The sequence below is a fragment of the Olea europaea genome, chromosome 4, assembly GCF_002742605.1.
Source record: "Olea europaea var. sylvestris chromosome 4, O_europaea_v1, whole genome shotgun sequence".
Taxonomy (NCBI): domain Eukaryota; kingdom Viridiplantae; phylum Streptophyta; class Magnoliopsida; order Lamiales; family Oleaceae; genus Olea; species Olea europaea.
In genome coordinates, this window is record NC_036240.1 from 8,682,172 (window position 1) to 8,703,793 (window position 21,622).

Sequence of the window (21,622 nt, forward strand, 5' to 3'; positions counted from 1 at the left end):
CCAAGGGTAAACAATACATTGTAAGTGATCTCCTTTTATCATGATTCCTTGTATAGTCTGAATCTACATACCCAATAACTCCTCTATATTTTTTCCAAAATGCAAGTAAGCATTAGTTGAGCCTTTCAAGCATCTGAATATCTATTGCACCGTTTTCCAATAGTCCTTGCTAGGATTTGTCATGTACTGACAAACTACACTGAATGCATGTGCCAAATCTAGTTTTGTACAAACCATAGTATACATAAACGAACCAATTGCATTGGAATAAAGAACCCGATAGATGTAAGCAATATCTTTATCTGATTGAGGACACAACCTAGATGATAATTTAAAGTGAGCAGCCAAGGGAGTATGTTCGCGAAATTTTGTTTATTCCGATTTTAAATCCACCGCAAGTTTACGGTTCGTTAACAAGTAGTAAAATGGACTATAAGTCCAAGTATCGATCACACGAGGATTGAATTAGTTCGAATTAATCTAATATGACCTTAACCGAAACTCGACAAGCAATTTGCGTTTTTGCACTTTAACTAACAAAATATAATCGTTGATGCAATTATGGACAAAGAATTATACTAAGTTCAAAGTAACTTGGATGCAATGTAACTAAAATTTATAGAATTAATGGATGTTCTAACTCACTAGAATTACGAATCCCTAAGCAATACCGGTTCAATAGTCATTTATGCAAATTTGACACACAATTCCACAAAAGATGAATCGATATTCCTATTTTAATTTAGCAATCTCTTTCGAGCAATGCCAAACCTATCCCAATATATGATTCGACTATATTTCTATGACGAATACTAATATACCGACATGCATTATAATTCACGAATATCAAATGATTCACACAAAGTATAGAGGTATATTTTTATCCTCTATCGGACCCTATGACGATTTATACTACATCGAACCTATTTTCCTTCTTTCGAATGCATAAAACCAGTCACCACTATCATATAATCACGTGCACAGTAATTATATGAAAATAAAAACGAAATAAATCAATCAATTCCGAAATTTGTGTTCACATACGTCAAAAATCCAAAACAACAATTAAACGTAGTATTAGTTCATCGATCTCCTAGTAGTAATAAATCTAGCCTAACATGCTAAAAATAACAAAACTTAAAAGTATTTGAAGAAACGACATCACCCATATCAATATTCAATCCGATCTTCAATTGGCGCGATGTTGTTCTCTTGTTCTCTCCCTTGTTTCTTCTTCAAAATCTCCTAAAAACATGTAAAAATGGCGTCCCCTTCGTTCTGGTGGAGTTTTTGTATTTATAGAACTCTAAAATTCTTGTTTCCATAAGAGTTTTGGAAGAACAAGGAAACTAAATTTTTTCAAACTTTTGTTCTATGCGACCGCATAGAGCAATTCTATGCGGTCACATAGAAGAAATTTTTCAAGCATATTTGCTTTCAGTATGGTCCTATACGACCTCATAGAGGATAATACTATGCGGTCGCATAGTACTATCAACTATGGAGAAATTGCATTTTGGTCCTCCCACTTGCATCCTTCACTTTTTGACATATTCTCTTCATTCTTTTCATTTTATCACCCCACGATATCGTCAATTGGTAATTGGCCTAATCGATTTCTCGATTTTTTCATCGGATCAACTTTTGGATATTTGCACTTTTGGTCCTTGAACTTTCACTTTGCGTCACTTTAGTCCTTTTTTGAGTCTTTTCTCCTGAATTTCACCATGTTCATCGTTATTTCCTACAATTCACAAATGTACAAGATTAAGTCACAATTCAATCATTTTGCTCGTATTTAAGTCATGTTTGTGACCTAAATAAGTGTGCAAAAACACACTTATCAAACCCTCCAAACTTGAACTATTGTTTGTCCTCAAACAAGATAGTGACTTAATTCTGAACAAATATGGCTTAATACCCTGTTGTGGATCAGGATTGGATGAGCATTTAAAAATTTATCTGTGCAAACATGACATCAACCGTTACCTGTTTAATGCAAATTGACGTGTGTGTGTGAATTCATGCCAACATATCAGATTTATGATGAATCTGAGTCCCGACCCCAAGTAGTCAAATATATCCTTACTCTCTCGAGAGATACACAACCCCCCAAACTTATTCTTTTCACTCAATTATCTCAGGGTTGTGTTTTAAGATTAGGAATTTATATAGTTGTAGTCCTCACCCTCTCGTAGTTCGGATTTAGCATTACTATCACAAGTCTACATTTCAAAAAGCGAAGGCTATCCTAGATTTGATTGCTTTGACACTCAAGATCAAACTAGATTACTTGTCTCGCCTCAGAGGTACGGTCTCTTCAACCAAATGTCTAAGGGCTTTTCGTCATGTTTTGTCTCTCTTTTGTTTTTCTCACCTTTCTTTAACGAGCTTTAGGCCAGTGACTCCCAAACCAGTTGGCTGTAGGGCATCAGGTTTTAAACCCTTTCAGGCTTACTCACTCGAGTTATAAAGGCTCGAAAAGAAGTGTTTTATTTTCACATATAAAAATTGTGCCCTTTGTCATTTTTCTAGACATTTAGTTTCCAAAATCAACCCCCAATTTAAGATTTTCACCTACTCTTCATCCCACTGGTCTAGGCAATCCACACAATAAATTTCATGCACGGAGCCCCCACTCATCTCAATGCTTTCCTATAATAGCTCAACTATCACCAAACTGTCTTTAGGTAGTTTATGGGTTAATTCAATAGAGGGTTATCATTCTTTTCCTACTTTATGCTCAAAATCCATTCACTCACCTAACATGTCAAGCATGAATAGCGTGCATAGATAATGTCATGTGTTGCATCAACAAGTATCAGTTAGTCTAATTAACACCAGATCCAAAGTTTTGCAGTTTAAACTAGTCCAATAATAACATCATAGCGAACGAGGTTATTAAGCCCACACAAGCATGCATGAAGAGAATTAAAACAAATTGAATAAAATGCAATTTTTTTTCACTCATCATGCATGCATTATGCAATAATGAAAACAAATGATGATGATGAACACAAATAAATTATGTCACCCTCCCCAAACTTAGTTAATATATTGTCCTCAATGTAAGATTAACAAAAGATTAACGACATAATTTTTAAGGTCAAAATGAAGATGAAGAATCAAAATGGGATAAACAATACTCCCCGGATCAAAACGGCGACTGGGATGGAAAGCTGGGCCCAGCATCATCATCACTAGGAGGAGAGGGAAGGCGAGACAAGATCTTCCTTAACATGGCAGATTGCTAGGTCTGCTCCATCTGCATGGCATGAACCCTCGTCTCCAAATTCCCTAGATGATCCCAAGACTCGTTCACCCGTCACTGTATACCGTCCATCCGGCTAACGTACATACCCAGATGCCCATCAAAGGTACTCATCTGTCGACGTGCTGCGATGGATTCACTGCTGGCAGTGGATGCGAAGTTTCGTGCAGATGCCATATTTGTCTGCACCTGCTGAATTGTGGTAATCAGTGCCCCAAAGGATTTCTGAAGCTGCTGCATGTCTCGATCGTGTCCAGTTATAGTAGCAAACATCTGCTGCAATAACTGGGTGTCCACGTCAGCTGGTGGTGGTAGAGCCTGTGGCATTTCAAAGTTCGTAGCTGCTTGCCCCTCTGTAGCTTGTTGCTGTCGCTTGCGCTTGTTTTCCAATTTTTGCTGATGTTTAGTCCTGGCGCGGTCCTGGGCCTCGAGTGTGAGGCGTTTGATAAAAGGACTTGGTTTCTCCGTTGCCTCTCCTGGCTGAACTTGTATGCCAGCTGCTCTACAAATTCCACTTAATAGGCTCAGGACTATCAGTGATGTGTGCCTGTCACCCCCATGTGCCTATAACGTGTATCTGATTGTAAATATAGGTGGCCAAGTCAATTTTGTTCCCCCGAACTAATTGGTAAATAAAACCTGCCTTCTGATTGGTGAATGTCGTCCGATGGGAGATTGGCTTGATGTTGTGGCAGATGAATAACCAAAGGATGGCTATAGACAGAGTGAGGTCTATCTGATACCAATCAGCAGTAGGGAGCTGCCAAGCATTTTCCCGGCCCAATAAAACTTCGATCACTTTAGCCCAGTTGAAATCATGCGGGACTGAGACTACATTTGTCCAGGTGAGATGATAGTAGTCATGTATTACCTCAGGTGAAAACATGATCCATTTGCCCCGAACCCAAGTCTGATGCAGATGGTCGGATCCCAGTGTGTCTATTTCAGCATTGAAATTTGCATAGAATTCCCGCACCAAGTTTTCATAGATGGGGTGTGGTCTTTTGATCACCTTTTCCCACCCGCAGTTGTGGACTAGATAAACCAGTTCAAAACCCGAAAAATCATCCAATTTAACTGGTCTTTTTGGGATGAGCGTCCATTCCTGGACAACATTGGCATAGCGGGCTGCTTGGTCGGAAGAAAGAAAACGTCTGACTCTTCCTTCGGGTTCCCGAGTCCGGGCTGTGCTAGATGTGGAACCAACTTTCTCCTTTTCCTTTGATGTACACTTTGGGGGCATCCTACAAAGTTAAAGATACATTAGTCAGTAAACCACAGTAATAAAAATGATAGGGGGAATGAGGTAAGCGAGACAAATAGTTTACAAACCCCCCAAACTTGCTTCAACAAGCATATAGAATACCATGGTGTGCACGTATCAAAGTATGACAAAGAGGGAAGCGTAAAGAGAATGTTGAGGTGAAAAATAGGAAAGTTAGGCCGAAACAAACACATGTAAAAAAAAATCATATCCATGACCGAGTGCGCATGTTCAGCCCTGGACATCGTCGAAAAATATTAATATTCCCAAAGGCAAGCTCCAGGCATATGAGAGTATTCCATGAGATCTACCACATATTCCAATTTCAAAGCAAATGGACTTCATTTGGTGGGCCAATTAATGGTGGAAAATATGGGACGTAGGGTGCCGTGACATGCCATGTGCTTATGCGTTGCAAGATGGAAGTGATGTGATACATGGTTGTTCAAGTGGTTGTGAATGTGGTAACATGCAAATGTCAAGAAAACATGCTCAAGAACATCCAAGGAAAGCAAAACAACAAGTTACACACAAACATAGGTCCAAACAACCAAAATGAATCAAGTAACTCGATGATTAAGTGTGCACGTTCGCCCCCGGACATCATTGAGAAAACTAGAAGTTTTCCTGAGCAACCTTCGGGCATATGAAAGTACATAGTGTGGAGTGACACATATTCAAATCTCAAGCTCATTGGACGTTGTACGGGTACTTAACGCAAGGGACGAAGTGGGTGTGATGAGGTGACGTGAACCTAACACGTGTGCCTTAATGTGTGAGTGGTTAGTACGTGAGTGCTTCGAGCTTAATTTTGATGGAATGTAGGCATCACGTATATGAAAATGCATATATTCAAAATATCTAATGCGGAAACACGCAAAATGTACGAAAAAGTTCACGTGGGCAATTCATCGAACATGTAGCATGCAAGAAAAATTCTTCCTTATTCTAAACATACTTGGCAAATGGTAATCACCCAAAGATCAAAAACACAATTGAAAGTCCTAAACCTAGCATACTCACACCCATTCAACCGAAATCTAAATTGGAGAGTAAGAACAACTACAAATGAAAAATGTAAGGAGAAGAGAAAAAAGAAAAATACATACCTTTTGTGCCTTGAAGAGAAGGAATGAATGTGGGATTGATTGATGAAAAGAATATGGTGGGTGGTGGTGGTCGAATATGGTTGAGAGTGCGAGAGAGAAATGGGTGAGGGAAAATGGGGAAGGTGGAAGTCGAATGAGCCGATCTTGGACTTAAGTCCATGACCGGCTATAACTATGTGGCCGCATAGTTAAAAAAAAATTCCCCCCTATTACTTTCGGTAGATGTCTATGCGGTCGCATAGACCAAATTAAAAAAATAAATAAATAAATAAATAAATAAAAAATATATATATTTAACACACTAAAGTCCAAAAAAGAAGTTTCCCTCAATTTTTTTTTAGAAATGCGTGAATCATATTCTCAAACACCCCAAAATCATTTCAAACAACCGACCAATGTGGGTAATGCCCAGAAAATTATGGAGATGATAATTCGATCCTATTAACATGCATGTACGACCGATGACCTCAAAAAAAATGTAAATGTGAAAATAAAATAATGTGAAAAGTAAGCGAATAAAAGGATACAGTGGGTTATCTCCCACTCGGCGCTAGATTATAGTCGATAGCCCGACTTTATCGTATTGCTTCATTCTGGTGGTTTAAGATGAACGGTAGACTTTTCTTTTGAAAAATCGCCGCTCCAATAGTACTTCAGATGCTGTCCATTAACCTTGAATGTCCCCTTACTATCGTGAGTGATCTCAACTACCCCGTGTGGAAAAACTTCTGTAATAGTATACGGACCAGACCACCTCGATCGCAGTTTTCCTGGAAATAGCTTAAGCCTAGAGTTGTAGAGCAGCACTTTCTACCCCACCATAAATTCACGCCTCTGAATGTGCATGTCATGCCATTTCTTGGTGCACTCTTTGTAGATTCTTGAATTCTCGTAGGCTTCCATTCTGAGCTCATCTAGCTCATTAAGTTGTAGGAGACGTTTTTCACCCGTAGCCTTCAAATCCAAATTCAATTTCTTCATTGCCCGGTAAGCGTGATACTCTATCTCAAGAGGTAAGTGGCATGCTTTCCCGAAAACCAGTCGATATGGTGACATTCTTATAGGGGTCTTGAATGCAATCCTATATGCCTACAAGGCGTCGTCCAATATCTTAGACCAATCCTTTCGTGATGAGCTTACTGTGACTTCGAGTATTCGCTTCAATTGTCTATTGGACACTTCGACCTGTCCACTGGTTTGGGGATGATATGCAGTGGCTACACGATATTTAACGCCATATTTAGCCAACAATTGTTCAAACTGACGATTGCAAAAATGTTTGCCCCCGTGACTGATTATAGCCCTCGGTGTTCCAAAGCGGGTAAAAATATGTTTTTTAGAAACTCAATCACCACCTTCCCATCATTGGTAGGCAGTGCAACGGCCTCTACCCACTTTGATACGTAATCCACAGCCACTAATACGTACTAATTAGAGAAGGATGGGAAAAATGGCCCCATGATGTCGATCCCCAGACGTCGAATAGTTCCACCTCCAGGATACTATTCAAAGGCATTTCATTTCTCATGGATATATTTTCGGTGCGTTGACATCGGTCACACCTTTTCACGAATTCAAAAGCATCTTTAAATAGTGTAGGCCAATAAAAACCTGATTGAAGGATCTTCGCTGCTGTTTTTGAAGAACCAAAATGCCCTACATATGTAGATGAATGACAATATTCTAATATCAAATGCACTTCTTCCTCAGGTACGCAGCGACGAACAATTTGATCTGCATCCCACTTCTATAGGATGGGATCCTCCCAGAAATAATATTTCAATTCAGAGAAAAATTTCTCCTTCTGGTGACTGGAGTAATAAGGCGGCATGATGGATCTAGCTAAGTAGTTAACAATGTTTGCATACCAGGGAGCCTCCCCAAACCAAAAATTTGTTCATCTGGGAAGACTTCGTTGATTTCCACTGTTTCTGTCTGTTATGTGGTCTCGAGTCGAGATAAGTGGTCTGCCACTACATATTCACTACCTTTCTTATTCCTGATTTCCAAGTCAAACTCTTGAAGCAATAGTATCCAACGAATGAGATGGGGCTTTGTATCCTTCTTTTCCATTAAGTACTTGATAGTAGCGTGATATGTGTAAACAATGACCTTTGATCCCACGAGATAAGATCGAAATTTGTCAAAGGCATAGACTATGGCAAGGAGCTCTTTTTCTGTAATGGTATAATGGAGTTGAGTGTCGTTCAAGGTCTTACTTGCATAGTAAATCACCTGAAATATTTTATTTTTTCGTTGTCCCAAGACAGCCCCAACATCATAATCACTGGCGTCGCACATTACTTCAAATGGCAGATTCCAATCTAGCGTAATGATCATGGGTCCTAAAATCAACTTCTCCTTCAAGGTGTAAAAAGCGAGCAGACACTCATCTGTGAACTCAAATATGGATTCCTTCATCAACAGACAGCACAACGATTTAGTAATCTTTGAGAAATCCTTGATGAACCTTCTGTAGAAATCGGCATTCCCGAGGAAACTACGAACACCTTTCACGGATGTAGGTGGCTGTAATTTCTCGATCACCTGAATCTTTCCTCTGTCCACTTCAATACCCATTGTTGAGATTCTGTGTCCTAGCACGATGCCTTCCTGTACCATAAAGTGGTATTTCTCCCAACTCAATACCAAGTTAGTTTCCGTACACCGCTGTAGCACAAGACTCAAATGCTCCAAGCACTCATCAAATGAAGACCCGAACACTGAGAAATCGTCCATGAAGACCTCGATGAATTTCTCAATCATATCTAATAAAGATAGCCATCATACAGTACTGAAAAGTAGCAGGAGCATTGCATAAACCAAACGGCATCCTACGGTATGCAAAGGTACCATAGGGGCAAGTGAAAGTTGTATTCTTTTGATCGTCAGGTGCTACTGGAATCTGATTATACCTGGAATATCCATCCAGAAAACAATAATGTGAATGTCCTGCTAGTCTCTCCAGCATCTGATCAATGAATGGTAGTGGGAAGTGATCCTTTTGAGTAGCAGCATTTAGTTTACGGTAATGAATGCAAACTCTCTATCCAGTCACAGTCCGTGTAGGAATCAACTCATTTTTCTCGTTTTCTATCACTGTGATACCCCCTTTGTTGGGAACAACTTGACTGCACTCATCCAAGCACTATCTGATATTGGATAGATGATATCTGCGTCGAGCAACTTCAATATCTCAGGCCTGACCACTTCCTTCATGTGTGGATTCAATCTCCGCTGACCATCAATGCTTGGTTTGAATTTTTCCTCCATGAGTATTTTGTGCATGCATAGCGACAGACTGATCCCCTTGATATCTGCAATCGACCATCCAATGGCTGTTTTATTTTCCCTTAGCACCCGAAGTAGTTTCTCTTCCTCTACTTCACTGACAATATTTGAAATAATAACAGGAAGTGTAGAAGATACCCCCAGATAAGCATATCTCACGTGTGGTGGCAGTTGCTTGAGTTCCAATTTGGGAGGTTGCTGAATAGATGGCACTGAGTGTGTAGTCTTGGTTCCCAATTCTTCGAAGTAGCGTCTGCGCATGTATGGCGGATTAGTCTCCAAGAATCGTGCACATGTTTCAATCTCACTCGAATCAGTGTGAGTGGATTGAGAATGTGCAATGCACGCCTCGTAAGCATTGGAAGGATGATGTAGTCGAAATGTATCTTGAATTATTCTGTCAATTACATCGATCTGGAAACAGCTGTCTGACTCAGTCGGGAATTTTATTGCCTTGAACACGTTGAACGAGATTTGCTCTTCGCCAAGCCTCAATATAAGCTGCCCTTTCTGAACATCAACAATCGCTCTTCCAGTAGCTAGGAAAGGTCGCCCCAATATAAGTGGAACATCCTTATCTTCCTCCATATCCAAGATAAGGAAATCAGCTGGAAATATGAACTTCTCAACTTTTACCAATACATCCTCAATGATCCCTCTTGGATGTGTAAGGGATATATCTGCTAACTGTAATATAATCCTCGTGGCTTTAGCTTCTCCCAAGCCGAGTTTCCTGAAAATAGAGAGGGGCATTAAATTAATGCTTGCACCTAAATTACACAATACTTTATCAAAATGACAATTTCCAATAGTGCAAGGTACAGTAGAACTCCCTGGATCCTTTAGTTTTGGAGGCAACTTTCTCTGGATTCTTGCACTGCACTCCTCAGTTAGCATTACTGTTTCGTGTTCTTCTATCTTTCGCTTGTTGGAGAAGATATCCTTCAGGAATTTTGCATAACTTGGCATCTGAACAAGTGCTTCGGCAAATGGAATGTTGATATGTAGTTTCTTGAAGAGTTCAAGAAATTTACTGTATTGCTGATCCAATTTGTGCTTTTTCAATCTCTACGGAAATGGAATAGGAGGCTCATGAAGGTTGATAGGAATGACATCTTGTGATGTATTGGAATTCTCCTTGCCCACATTCCCTGTTCTTTGTTTACTTTTTTCCACAATTTCGTCATCTGAGGTTGGTGCTGATTCCTTGCTAGCTACCGATCTTTTGACATGTGTTTTCGGTAGTTGTACTCCACTTCTGGTTGTTATAGCCTTTACGTGCTCCTTAGGGTTGATTTCAGTGTTGCTGGGCAGATTTCCTGGTGCTCTACCCGTAATGGAGATTGCCATCTAACCCATTTGTGTCTCCAAATTTTTGATTGCTGTACTTTGGTCTTTAAGAGTTGTATCTGTCTTTCACATAAATTGATTGTTGGCTTCCATTTACTGGTTGGTTGTTACCATGAACTTTTCAAACATCTCTTCCAATAGTGGCTTTTGATCCTACTGCTGATATTGACCTTGTGGTCTGTTTTGATTCTGTTTGCTCCACGAGAAGTTTGGATGTTTTCTCCAGCCTTGATTGAAGGTTTTCGAATGTGGGTTGTTCTGTTGGCGTTGACCCCATTGCACAAAGTCTGCATGTTCGACCCCTTGTATGATAATTGGACAATTAACAGTATTGTGTTCTGCTCCACATTCTTCACAACTCGGCTTCTTGACTTGTTTAGCAGTGGCGGTCTGTGAAATGCTCTCAACCTTATGGAACAAAGAGTCTATCTTTGCAGATAGTACAGAATAAGTATCTACTTCATAAACCCCTGGCAATCTCTTCTGAACCACTCGATCTGTAGACCACATGGCTGAAGTTGTTGCCATTCTCTCAAATAGCTCCCATGCTCCATCAATTGTTCTCGTGGAGATAGACCCGTCAGATGAGGAATTCACCATGCTCTTGAAGGATGGAAGTAGTCCAGTGTAGAAAAATCAGATCTGTGTCTTCTTGTCAAAACCATGTTGCAGGCACTTCCTCAACATATTCTTGAAACGATTCCATGCCTCTTCAAATGATTCGGACTCACCTTGGTTGAAAATAGAGATATCATACCGCATTTTGACTACCTTTGCTGGCGAGAAGAACTTGGTGTAAAATTTGTGGGCTAGCTCGTTCCAGGTGGTGATGCTTGCAACGGGAAGCGAATCCAGCCATTCAAGTGCCTTATCCCGCAGGGTGTGTGGAAACAACCGCAATCTTATAGCATCGTCCGAGATACCTTGATACCTGAAGTGTTGGCACATATCCAGAAATCGGGATATGTGTGTATGTGGGTTTTCAATAGCCATCCCATGGTATTGATGCCCATTCTGAAATAGTTGAATCACATTTGTTTTTAGCTGGAAGTTCGGTTGCCCAAATGGAGGATACACAATGCTAGATTGACTTTGGACCACCAACAGAGCCATGAAGTCCCCGAGTACTGTATTCCCATCATCTTCAACTGCCATGCCTTCGTTGAGCGGAATTGCTGGTCGATTTTGCTCGTTAGCCATTTGTTGTGCCGCTCTTGCTTCTCTTTGTCTATGACGGAATGTACGTTCGATCTCTGGATCTATGGGAATCAAATCTTGATCAGGTGCTCCTTGCATACAAGCCCTGAGATTGCAAAATCAATACAAAATTAAATTGAAGTATTAATAAACTAAACCTATTAAGCTAACTACCACTAATTTAGATAAGTTCGAATTAGTGTCACAAAAGATAAAATTAAAACTAAATTTCAATCCTCGGCAACGGCGCCAAAATTTTGTTCGCGAAATTTTGTTTATTCCGATTTTAAATCCACCGCAAGTGTACGGTTCGCTAACAAGTAGTAAAATGGACTATAAGTCCAAGTATCGATCCCACGAGGATTGAATTAGCTCGAATTAATCTAATATGACCTTAACCAAAACTCGGCAAGCAATTTGCGTTTTTGCACTTTAACTAACAAAATGTAATCGTTGATGCAATTATGGACGAAGAATTATACTAAGTTCAAAGTAACTTGGACGCAATGTAACTAAAATTTATAGAATTAATGGATGTTCTAGCTCACTAGGATCACGAATCCCCAAGCAACACCCATTCAATAGTCATTTATGCAAATTTGACACACAATTCCACAAAAGATGAATCGATATTCCTATTTTAATTTAGCAATCTCTCTCGAGCAATGCCAAACCTATCCTAATATATGATTCGACTATATTTCTATGACGAATACTAATATACTGACATGCATTATAATTCACGAATATCCAATTATTCACACAAGGCATAGAGGTATATTTCTATCCTCTATCTGACCCTATGACAATCTATACTATATCGAACCTATTTTCCTTCTTTCGAATGCATAAAATTGGTCACCACAATCATATAATCACGTGCACAATAATAATATGAAAATAAAAACGAAATAAATCAATCAATTCCGAAATTTGTGTTCACATACGTCAAAAATCCAAAACAACAATTAAACGTAGTATTGCAAGGTTCATCGATCTCCTAGTAGTAATAAATCTAGCCTAACATGTTAAAAATAACAAAACTTAAAAGTATTTGAAGAAACAACATCACCCGTATCAATGTTCAATCCGATCTTCAATTGGCGCGGTGTTGTTCTCTTGTTCTCTCCCTTGTTTCTTCTTCAAAATCTCCCAAAATATATAAAAACAGCGTCCCCTTCATTCTGGTCGAGTTTTTATATTTATAGAACCCTAAAATTGTTGTTTCCATAAGAGTTTCGGAAGAACAAGGAAACTAAATTTTTTTCAAACTTTTGTTCTATGCGATCGCATAGAGCAATTCTATGCGGTCGCATAGAAGAAATTTTTCAAGCCTATTTGCTTTCGGTATGGTCCTATGCGACCACATAGAGGATAATACTATGCGGTCGCATAGTACTATCAGCTATGAAGAAATTGCGTTTTGGTCTTCCCACTTGCATCCTTCACTTCTTGGCATCTTCTCTTCATTCTTTTCATTTCATCACCCCATGATATTGTCAATTGGTAATTGGCCTAATCGATTTCTCGATTTGTTGATCGGATCAACTTTTGGATATTTGCACTTTTGGTCCCTGAACTTTCACTTTGCGTCACTTTAGTCCTTTTTCGCGTCTTTTCTCCTGAATTTCACCATGTTCATCGTTGTTTCCTACAATTCACAAATGTACAAGATTAAGTCACAATTCAATCACTTTGCTCGTATTTAAGTTATGTTTGTGACATAAATAAGTGTGCAAAAATACATTTATCAGAGTACTAACAACCTTAGCATTAAGCATAATGGACCTTTAAAGCACCTTCCAATGTACCTTTTCTAGCTCAAATACAATCTGTCAGCCTTTCTAATGTAATGTAGAATGAATTAGATTTTATGCAAAAGTGGGACCAGTAAAGGTAGAAATAGGCAACTTCCTAATTTTTGAAGAAATTTTAGGGTTGCCTGTTTTTGGAGAAATTTTAGTCAAACTTGATTGGAAACGGGCCAATGAACAAGAGTCAAGAGTTTTGCTCCTACCATATTCCTAATTTCGAGCAAATTCCTTCATTTACACCTTCGTTTATGCATTTTTTCCTTTTTTGGTAAATTTTTTTTGGTTATATCTCTATCAATTTAAATCGGATTTGAATTCCGTTTGTTTGAGAATAACACTTAAGATTAAAACTTTCAATTTTAGTCATTATCTCAATTTTTATTATTAATTTTTCATTTTTCTAAATTTTCCTATGGTTTTTCTTATATAAAGCATTTTGAGTCCTTTATGGGTGCATTGATTGAGAGAAAAGAAGTTTTATGAGTTTTTTTATCTTGTGAGATTTGTTCATCTTTCATATAACCTTCCGCTACATCGCTTTCTATCCTTCAAAATTTTCATTCCAAGAATTTTCTTTGCTGTATTCAAATCTTTCATCTCAAACTCCTTACTTAGTTGGGATTTCACCTTTCTAACCTTTGCTTTATCCTTGGCTACAATGAGCATAGTAAATACGTTATAGATCCACCATCTTCCTTTCTAAAGTACACACTACTATCATATTTACTTCTATAGAAATTATGAGTAGTCATGAATGAATCGAACATTTTATATCATTGCTCCAATGACTGCTTTAGTCCATACAAGGACTTTTTCAATAAGCACACATATTCTTTTCTTTCAGAAACTGTGAAACCCTTTGGTTGTTACATGTACATGTTCAAGTTCTCTATGTAAAAATGCTGTCTTGACATCCATCTGCTCAAGTTCCAAGTCATTCTTTGCTACTATCCCAAGCAAAGCTTGAATCGAACTATGCTTCACAATCGGTGAAAACACATCTGTAAAGTCAACACCAAGAATCTGATTGTGGCCTTTTTCTACCAATCTGGCCATATACCTCAAATCTTCAATCCCTGATGTCCCTTCATTTTTTTTTGAACACCCACTTGCACCGAACAACCCGTTTATCCTTCGGTAATTTCATCAAGTCCCAAGCACAATTTTTATTCAATGACTTCATCTCTTTCTACATAGCAATCAACAATCTACTAGAATCAGGGTAACTAATTGTCTCTGAATATTTAGCAAGTTCCTCAGTGGAATCAATTTCTTCAACCACATTCAAAGCATACGCTACCAAGTCTGCTTCTCCATACTTCTATGGAGGTCTAATCTATCTGCGAGATATATCCTTAGCAATTAAATAATGTGGTCTTGCTGGTGGTATAGGCAAAGTAGGCGAAGTATTATTGTCTATCAATTCTGAGCTAGACTGTTTTGAAGTAGACCCTTCCAAAACCTCTAATTGTTCCCCTGGATCAATTTCCAACTCTACATGAGTTGAATGATTATTTTCTTCTTTTTTTAGAATCCCCACAAGATGAGCCATGAACCATAACAAGTTCATCAAATACTACAACTCTACTAACCATCATTCTTCTTGTCTCATGATACCATAATTTATATCCCTTCACACCTGATTTATACCTAAGAAAAACACACTTTCTAGACCTATCTCCAACTTTTCATTATCTACATGAGTATAAGCAGGACACCAAAAAATCTTCAAATAAGTGTAACAAGAAGGTTTACGAGACCATATCTCTCCTAATTTCTTTTTCCTAATAGCAGTTGAAGGCGAGCAATTAATCAGAAAGCAAACTGTGGTAGCAGCTTCAGCCCAAAAAGTTTTAGGTGACCTAGAGTCTGAAAACAAACATCGAACCTTTTACATCAAAGTTCTATTCATTCGCTCTGCCACACTATTTTATTGAGGAGTTTTGGGCACTATTAAGTGTCTCAAAATGCCATCAACCCTGTAGAAACTATTGAATTCATCTAAAAAAAACTCCAACCTATTATCTGTAGACATTTAACCTGCTTGCAATCTACTTTTCAAACATTGTTTTCCATTCCCTGAAGGTCCCAAACACATAATTCTTCTGTTTCAAGAAAAATACCCAAACTTTTCTAAAAAAAATAATCAATTACTGTCGATAAGTAATAAGCACCTCCTTTTGAAGGTACCCTGGCTGGTCCCCAAACATCTGAATGGATATATTCAAATGTTCCCTTCGATTGTGTCTACCTGTAGTAAATCTGACTCTTTTTTCTATTTCCCAAATACACAATGCTCACAAAACTTCATCTTACTGGTCTTCTACCCATCAAGAAGTCACCTTATACTCAATTCTATCATACCATTTTCACTCATATGCCCAAGTCATATATGCCAAAGTTTAGTAACTTCCTCATCTATCAAAGAAGAAATAGAAACTGATGCATCTCCTGTAACTGTGAAATCCTGCAAAATGCATAACTGCATAGAGCTTTTCTGTTCTTTCATGACAACAAGAGCGCCCGGACTCACCTTAAAAACTCCACTCTCACTAGTTTATTTATGACCCTTTAAGTTAAGTGAATTTAAAGATATGAGATTTCGCTTTAGTTCTGGAACATGTCTGACATCTGTAAGTATTCTAATAATACCATTGAACATTCTGATTCTGACTGTACCAACTCTAATAATTTTGCAAGGAACATTATTTCCCATAATCATTGCACCTCTTGAAACTCTTTCAGGTGTTGTAGACCAATTCTTGTTGGAATACATATAGAGAGTACAAGCCGAGTCAAAAACCCTTTCTTTATAAGGTTTGGAATTTCTAAAAATCATAAGAAGCTCTCTTTCATTAGCACAAGCAGCTTTATTCTTGTTTTTCAAAGAATAACAATCAGCCATGATATGTTTCTTCTTCTTACAATAATGACACCTTTTTTGTATGTCTGGATTTCAATTTGCCCCTCATATTTCTCCCGGAATTCCTATCCTGATTACTCCCATGAACAACAAGACCTTCCGCCTGACTTTTAGATTCTCCAATAAGATGCCTAATCTTCTCTTTAGATAACAAAGCATTATAGACTTCTTCAATGGTGAAGGTATCTTGATTATAGAGAATGGTATCCCCAAAAGTTACATATGACAATAGCAGTAAACACAACAACATCAACGCCAAATCCTCCTCATCATACTTAACCTCCAATAGGTTCAAATCGGCCACAATTTCTTTGAATATAGGTAAGTGATCATCCAATGATGCACATTCAAACATTCGATGAGAATACAAGTGCTATTTCAAGTGTAGCTTACTGGTCAAGCTCTTTGTCATACAAAGTTGCTCCAATTTCAATCATAAGGTAGTGGCACTTTTCTTGTAGAACCCTGAATTTTTTTAAAGTTCTGTCGAATATAATTTATTCGTCAATTAACAAGAATGCCATGTCTAGTCAAGTCTTTATGCAAATCAATTTTTTATGTCTAATAATAGATTTATATCTACATGATTTTTTTTTTATTTGAGGGATCAAAGTAAAAATAAGTATTAAATGCTTTTAATTAATTGGGCTAAACAATTAATTATTGAAGGAGTTAGAATTACCCTATCTATATTGGGCCCATTTTGAAGATCGCAATAAATAGCGAATCATGGACTCAAGAAAAAGTTAATTTAGATAAGTTAAACTCGAGTTAGAGCCAATTAAGTAAACTACTTAGTTAATAATATTAGTTATTGATTCAGATAAAATTACTATATCATTATTGGACTCTTTTGATAGATGGTAATTGATTACGTATATTAGGGTTGAGAAAAAGATATTTTGGATAAATTTGAATTAAGATAGAATCAATGGAAGAATCAAGAGATAAATGAAATTCTAATTGATTAATAAGCTCACCTTAAACAGTTTCTTTTTCGGCCAATAATAGGAAAAATTATATAGTTTAAGTATGTATAATTATGAAATTAATATTGATTAGTTTGAACCTGCTTGTATTCGGATAGGTACAGAGTTTATATTTCATTACCCTAATTGATTATCCTAATTAGCTAAACTAATCACTAAACACCAATATCAATAGTCAATCTCAATCAGAATGCTTCAAATATAAATACAGTAGGACACGTTTTCTTGTCTTCGCACGTCCATATGTAAGTCGAGTAATAAAATATTAGTTATTTAATTCTAGCAGAGACTTTATTATTTATCTATTACGATTATCATTAACATAATCTAATACTAATTCAAATTAAAACTTATCACTTTTACTTGATAAAGTTAAAGTTAAAGTCCTAAAGCGTTTAGAAGGCTTCAATCCAAACTAGCAACTACATAAAGGCATTACATTCCTTTGCTAATGAAAATAGTATTTGACCAATAGATCCTCATCATGAATTACTTTAAATTTTGGAACCATTCAAATTCTTAAAAGCATTTGATTGTTTTTCATGTTCAGACTCAGTTGTGAGTCACATTATAATTTTTAATTAGTCCTAATTTTATTGCACGTTAAAACTAGTTTTATTAATGATTTGAAGAAAAATATGATCCCAAAACGTTCCGCATATTTTATTAAATTAAATTTATCTTTTATTAAATGTTTGTTCAACTTTTATTGAATATGTCATTATATTGAATGTATTCTTTTAGCACGCTAAGAAATTCATGTTTGGTAACATATCGAGTTGTTAGAATTCGTGATGTTACATTTCTCCTTGAGAACATCTAGAAAAATTTTGATTTGATAAATGTAGATGAATTTGGGATTGGGTTTTTCAATCCCTACGTTGCTTTTCTTTCTACATCCAAGTTGAAGGCATCCTATCAAAGCCAAGTAAGGCTTTCTCCAAATCCATCTGTGTGAGAACTACTCGCATCTTTACTTATCATAGAGTAAACCTCACTTTTTTTTTTATACAAAAAAGGGAATATCATATTTCATCATCACCATGTGGAATAATCAAAATTCGCTATGATACCACTTGTTATGAATTTGACCGAAAGATTGTGACAATAATGAAATAAAGAAGAACAATACAAGAATAACAAGGTTTACATGAAAACCCAATACAAGAAAAAAAACCAATGGCAGAGGAAGAGAAATTCAATATAATCAATAGCAATTGTTTTTATAATAAGATCTCAATGCTCTCTACTAAAATTTAAAGCTCTCAAGATATTGTATGAAAAGTTATGAATCATACAAGCCGTGACTTATATATATACAACCCTAGAAATCAAGTTGTAGATGAATATGAATCCAAAACATGAAACAAGGGAAACATTGTTGCTCGAGCGGCAAGCAAGTGAAAACTTTCTGTTGAAAATCTATTGGTGTTGTTTGAGCGGCCAGCTAGCAATAGGCTAGCAAAAATGCGATCATGTTTCTTTCTGGCCCATAATTTTGATTTTCCGAAAACCACTTCAAATACAACTTCAATACCTACTAAAATTTGAGTCACACTATAAAACAAAGCCTAGTTGAAATTTGTTGGTTTGTAATTTTGGTACGTAAATTATATTAGACTCGACATTAAATTAAAAATTACTCTTCTATTAGAGTACTAAAGGGTGTATTTAGTGCCATAACATAATTAAACAACGATGCATTTTCTCGCGTTGTAGGCTTACTGAGCAAATTTTGTAGTATGTGCTGAATAGATTAGATATACGAAGTTGATATAGGAAACTATAATAAAAAACAAAGATATGTAGCAAAATTATTTTTTGTATTTAATTTTCTTTAGTCCAATAATGTGTTGGAGAATAATATTTAGAAAGAAAACTCCTCATTTTTAAATGTAAAAATGACAATATTAAATTTTCTAAATTTTTTCATCTTAAATTTACAAACTTGATGGCCTAATTAATTGATTATGCGAAAAATGGGTAGTAAAAGTATAGAAATGTCTTGATTATATATATTAGACATGAGGATATGTCAGTGATGAAAAGGAATTTAGGGAGCTCTTAACTGATACCTAAATTTCCATGTGGAAGATAGATCAAGATCAAGCAATCAATGCTTCGTTGAAAATTGTTCTTTTTAGATGTGTACTCTTTGACTGTAGTTTTAGAGGACGTGCTTTTCAGCAAATAAGGCTGGATAAATATGTAATAAAATTTGCCAATTATCATTTTTAATTTCAGCTCGTCTAAAGTTTTAAATTAAAATATACTGTAAACGAAATTCTATGTTGTCACAAGTGTTGGCTGTAATTACAGCTTTGATGTGCCAAAATCTGACGTAAAATGAAGAAATGATGTAGCAGATTCAGTAGTAAAGAACAGAGGAAGAATAGAGAGAAATGAGAGAATTTGAAATTTTCTTGAGGACCAATTTTGATTTTCTTGCACAGTACAGCCCTTTTTGCTACACAAGAGAGGCTTTGAGGTACGCTTCACAATTACATTTTTAACCGTCAATTGGTTGACATTATTATTTGACGTTTCTACTAGAAACACATAATATGTTAACATTCTCCCCTTTAAATTGTTTTTCTCGAATTTTTAGTGCGTCAATTACTGAGATTTTTCTTTTGGCAATGCTTTAGTGAATATATGAGGTATTTCTCTTCAAACATGCAGAACATTAACTTCCCTTCTTCTTCTTCAATTGCATCTCTCATAAAGTGATGCCTGATTGTCTACTGTTATGAAAAATGTGATTCTTTGCCATTGCTATAGCTGATTTATTATCACAAAATATTTTTGTTGCCTCCTTTTGCTTTTTACCAATATCTTCAAAAATTATTCTCAACCGAAGTACTTGAGATGTTGCAAGTGCATCTTAAACATATTCATCTTCTCCTGATGATTGTTGCTTCATTGAAGTCCAAGAAAACACGCCTAATCCAATAGAAAATGCATAACTGGATGAGCTTTTCATAATATCTACACAAACTCCCCATCACTATCACAAAACCCAATTAACTTCGCTGGAGAACTTCTAAAATATCGAATTCCATAACTCATGATACCTTGAATGTATCTAAGGACTCTTTTTGCGGCTGCAAAATCAATGTCACTTGGAGAATGCATAAATTTTGAAAGCATACTTGCTGCAAACATGTATCAAATTCTGTGGCTATGAGATAAAACAATTTCCAATAAGACTTCTACGGTGAGTAGTATCCACCTTTCTTCTTCCATCCTCTTTCACGAGTTTGTCATTGACAACAAGGGGTGCAGCTACTGGCTTAAAATCAAACATTCAAAACTTTTTCAAAAATTTGTCAGCATATCTCTTATGTGAAATAAATACTCCATCATCTTGATAAACTTCAATTCGCAAAAAAATGACATAGATTTCCCAAATCTTTCATTTCATACTTCATCATCATTTTTTTATTTTTTAAATTCTCAATCATTTCAACATTGCTTCCTGTTAAGAAAAATATGAATGAGATTATAATGTAAGCTCTTCTATGAATATTACAATTTAAGCTCTTATGAAAATTACAATATAAGCTCTTATGGATATTACAATGTAAGCTCTTGTTTATTACAATATAGAAAACCCTAATTATAGGGTCACAAATAACAATACAAGGAAATAAACATAAAAGGAAAATAATCCTACACTAAAAGAAAAAACATAATGAAAAATATTCTATACAATATTTCTATCTTTAATAGTCATTACCAAATCATTAACAAGCTCCCTTGTGTTGTTCCTTTCAATCACATCAATTTCTTCTTCCACAACTTTCTTCCAAGCCTTTTCCTTTACTGGCTTCTTCAAACTTCTCTAGCTTCACACTGCAAAAATTACATCTTGCATAAATATAGTTCAAATTTCTCAAATTATTAGAATTGAACTTGATGATGATAAACTTGAACTTGGAGATGATGGTGTTTGTTGAGAAGATTTTTCAAAATTGTCTTGATCTTCTTGAGTTGCATTTTGCAGTGAAATAGTGACTAGAATAAATTGCTTTTCCTCTTCACCTTGCTCCCATTTCCATTTAGCCTTTTCTTCGAATATCATATATTGGTTAATGATAATCTTGTTGGTTTTCAAACTTTACAGCCTATAGCGTTTCAACAAAGTATTGTAGCTAACAAATGTGCAATTTCACTTGTCTCACCCAGCTTATATCTTTTCTCCATTGAAATTTGAGCATGACAAATATGAAAGCTCAAGAATAGTTAACAAAGAGGGGGTGAATTGGTTTTTAAAACTTTTTCAAAAATTAATCTAAATTTAATCAAGTTGGGAATGAACAAGTCAATCAAACAAGAATGCACAAGTATGAAGGCAATAAGTAAAATGGAAGATAGTGTGCAAACGATGTAATTTTGGAGGTACGATCCCAAC

General features: G+C 36.4%; 1 protein-coding gene across 1 annotated transcript; it reads right to left on the minus strand.

The window, feature by feature from the left end:
* Positions 1-6,232: 6,232 nt before the first annotated feature.
* Positions 6,233-6,700, minus strand: LOC111392992. The gene is made up of 2 exons (XM_023018398.1): positions 6,475-6,700; positions 6,233-6,414 (listed from the first exon to the last, which is right to left on the minus strand). The coding sequence occupies exons 1-2, from the start codon at positions 6,698-6,700 to the stop codon at positions 6,233-6,235; spliced, it is 408 nt and encodes a 135-aa protein (XP_022874166.1).
* Between the last annotated feature and the right edge of the window lie 14,922 nt (positions 6,701-21,622).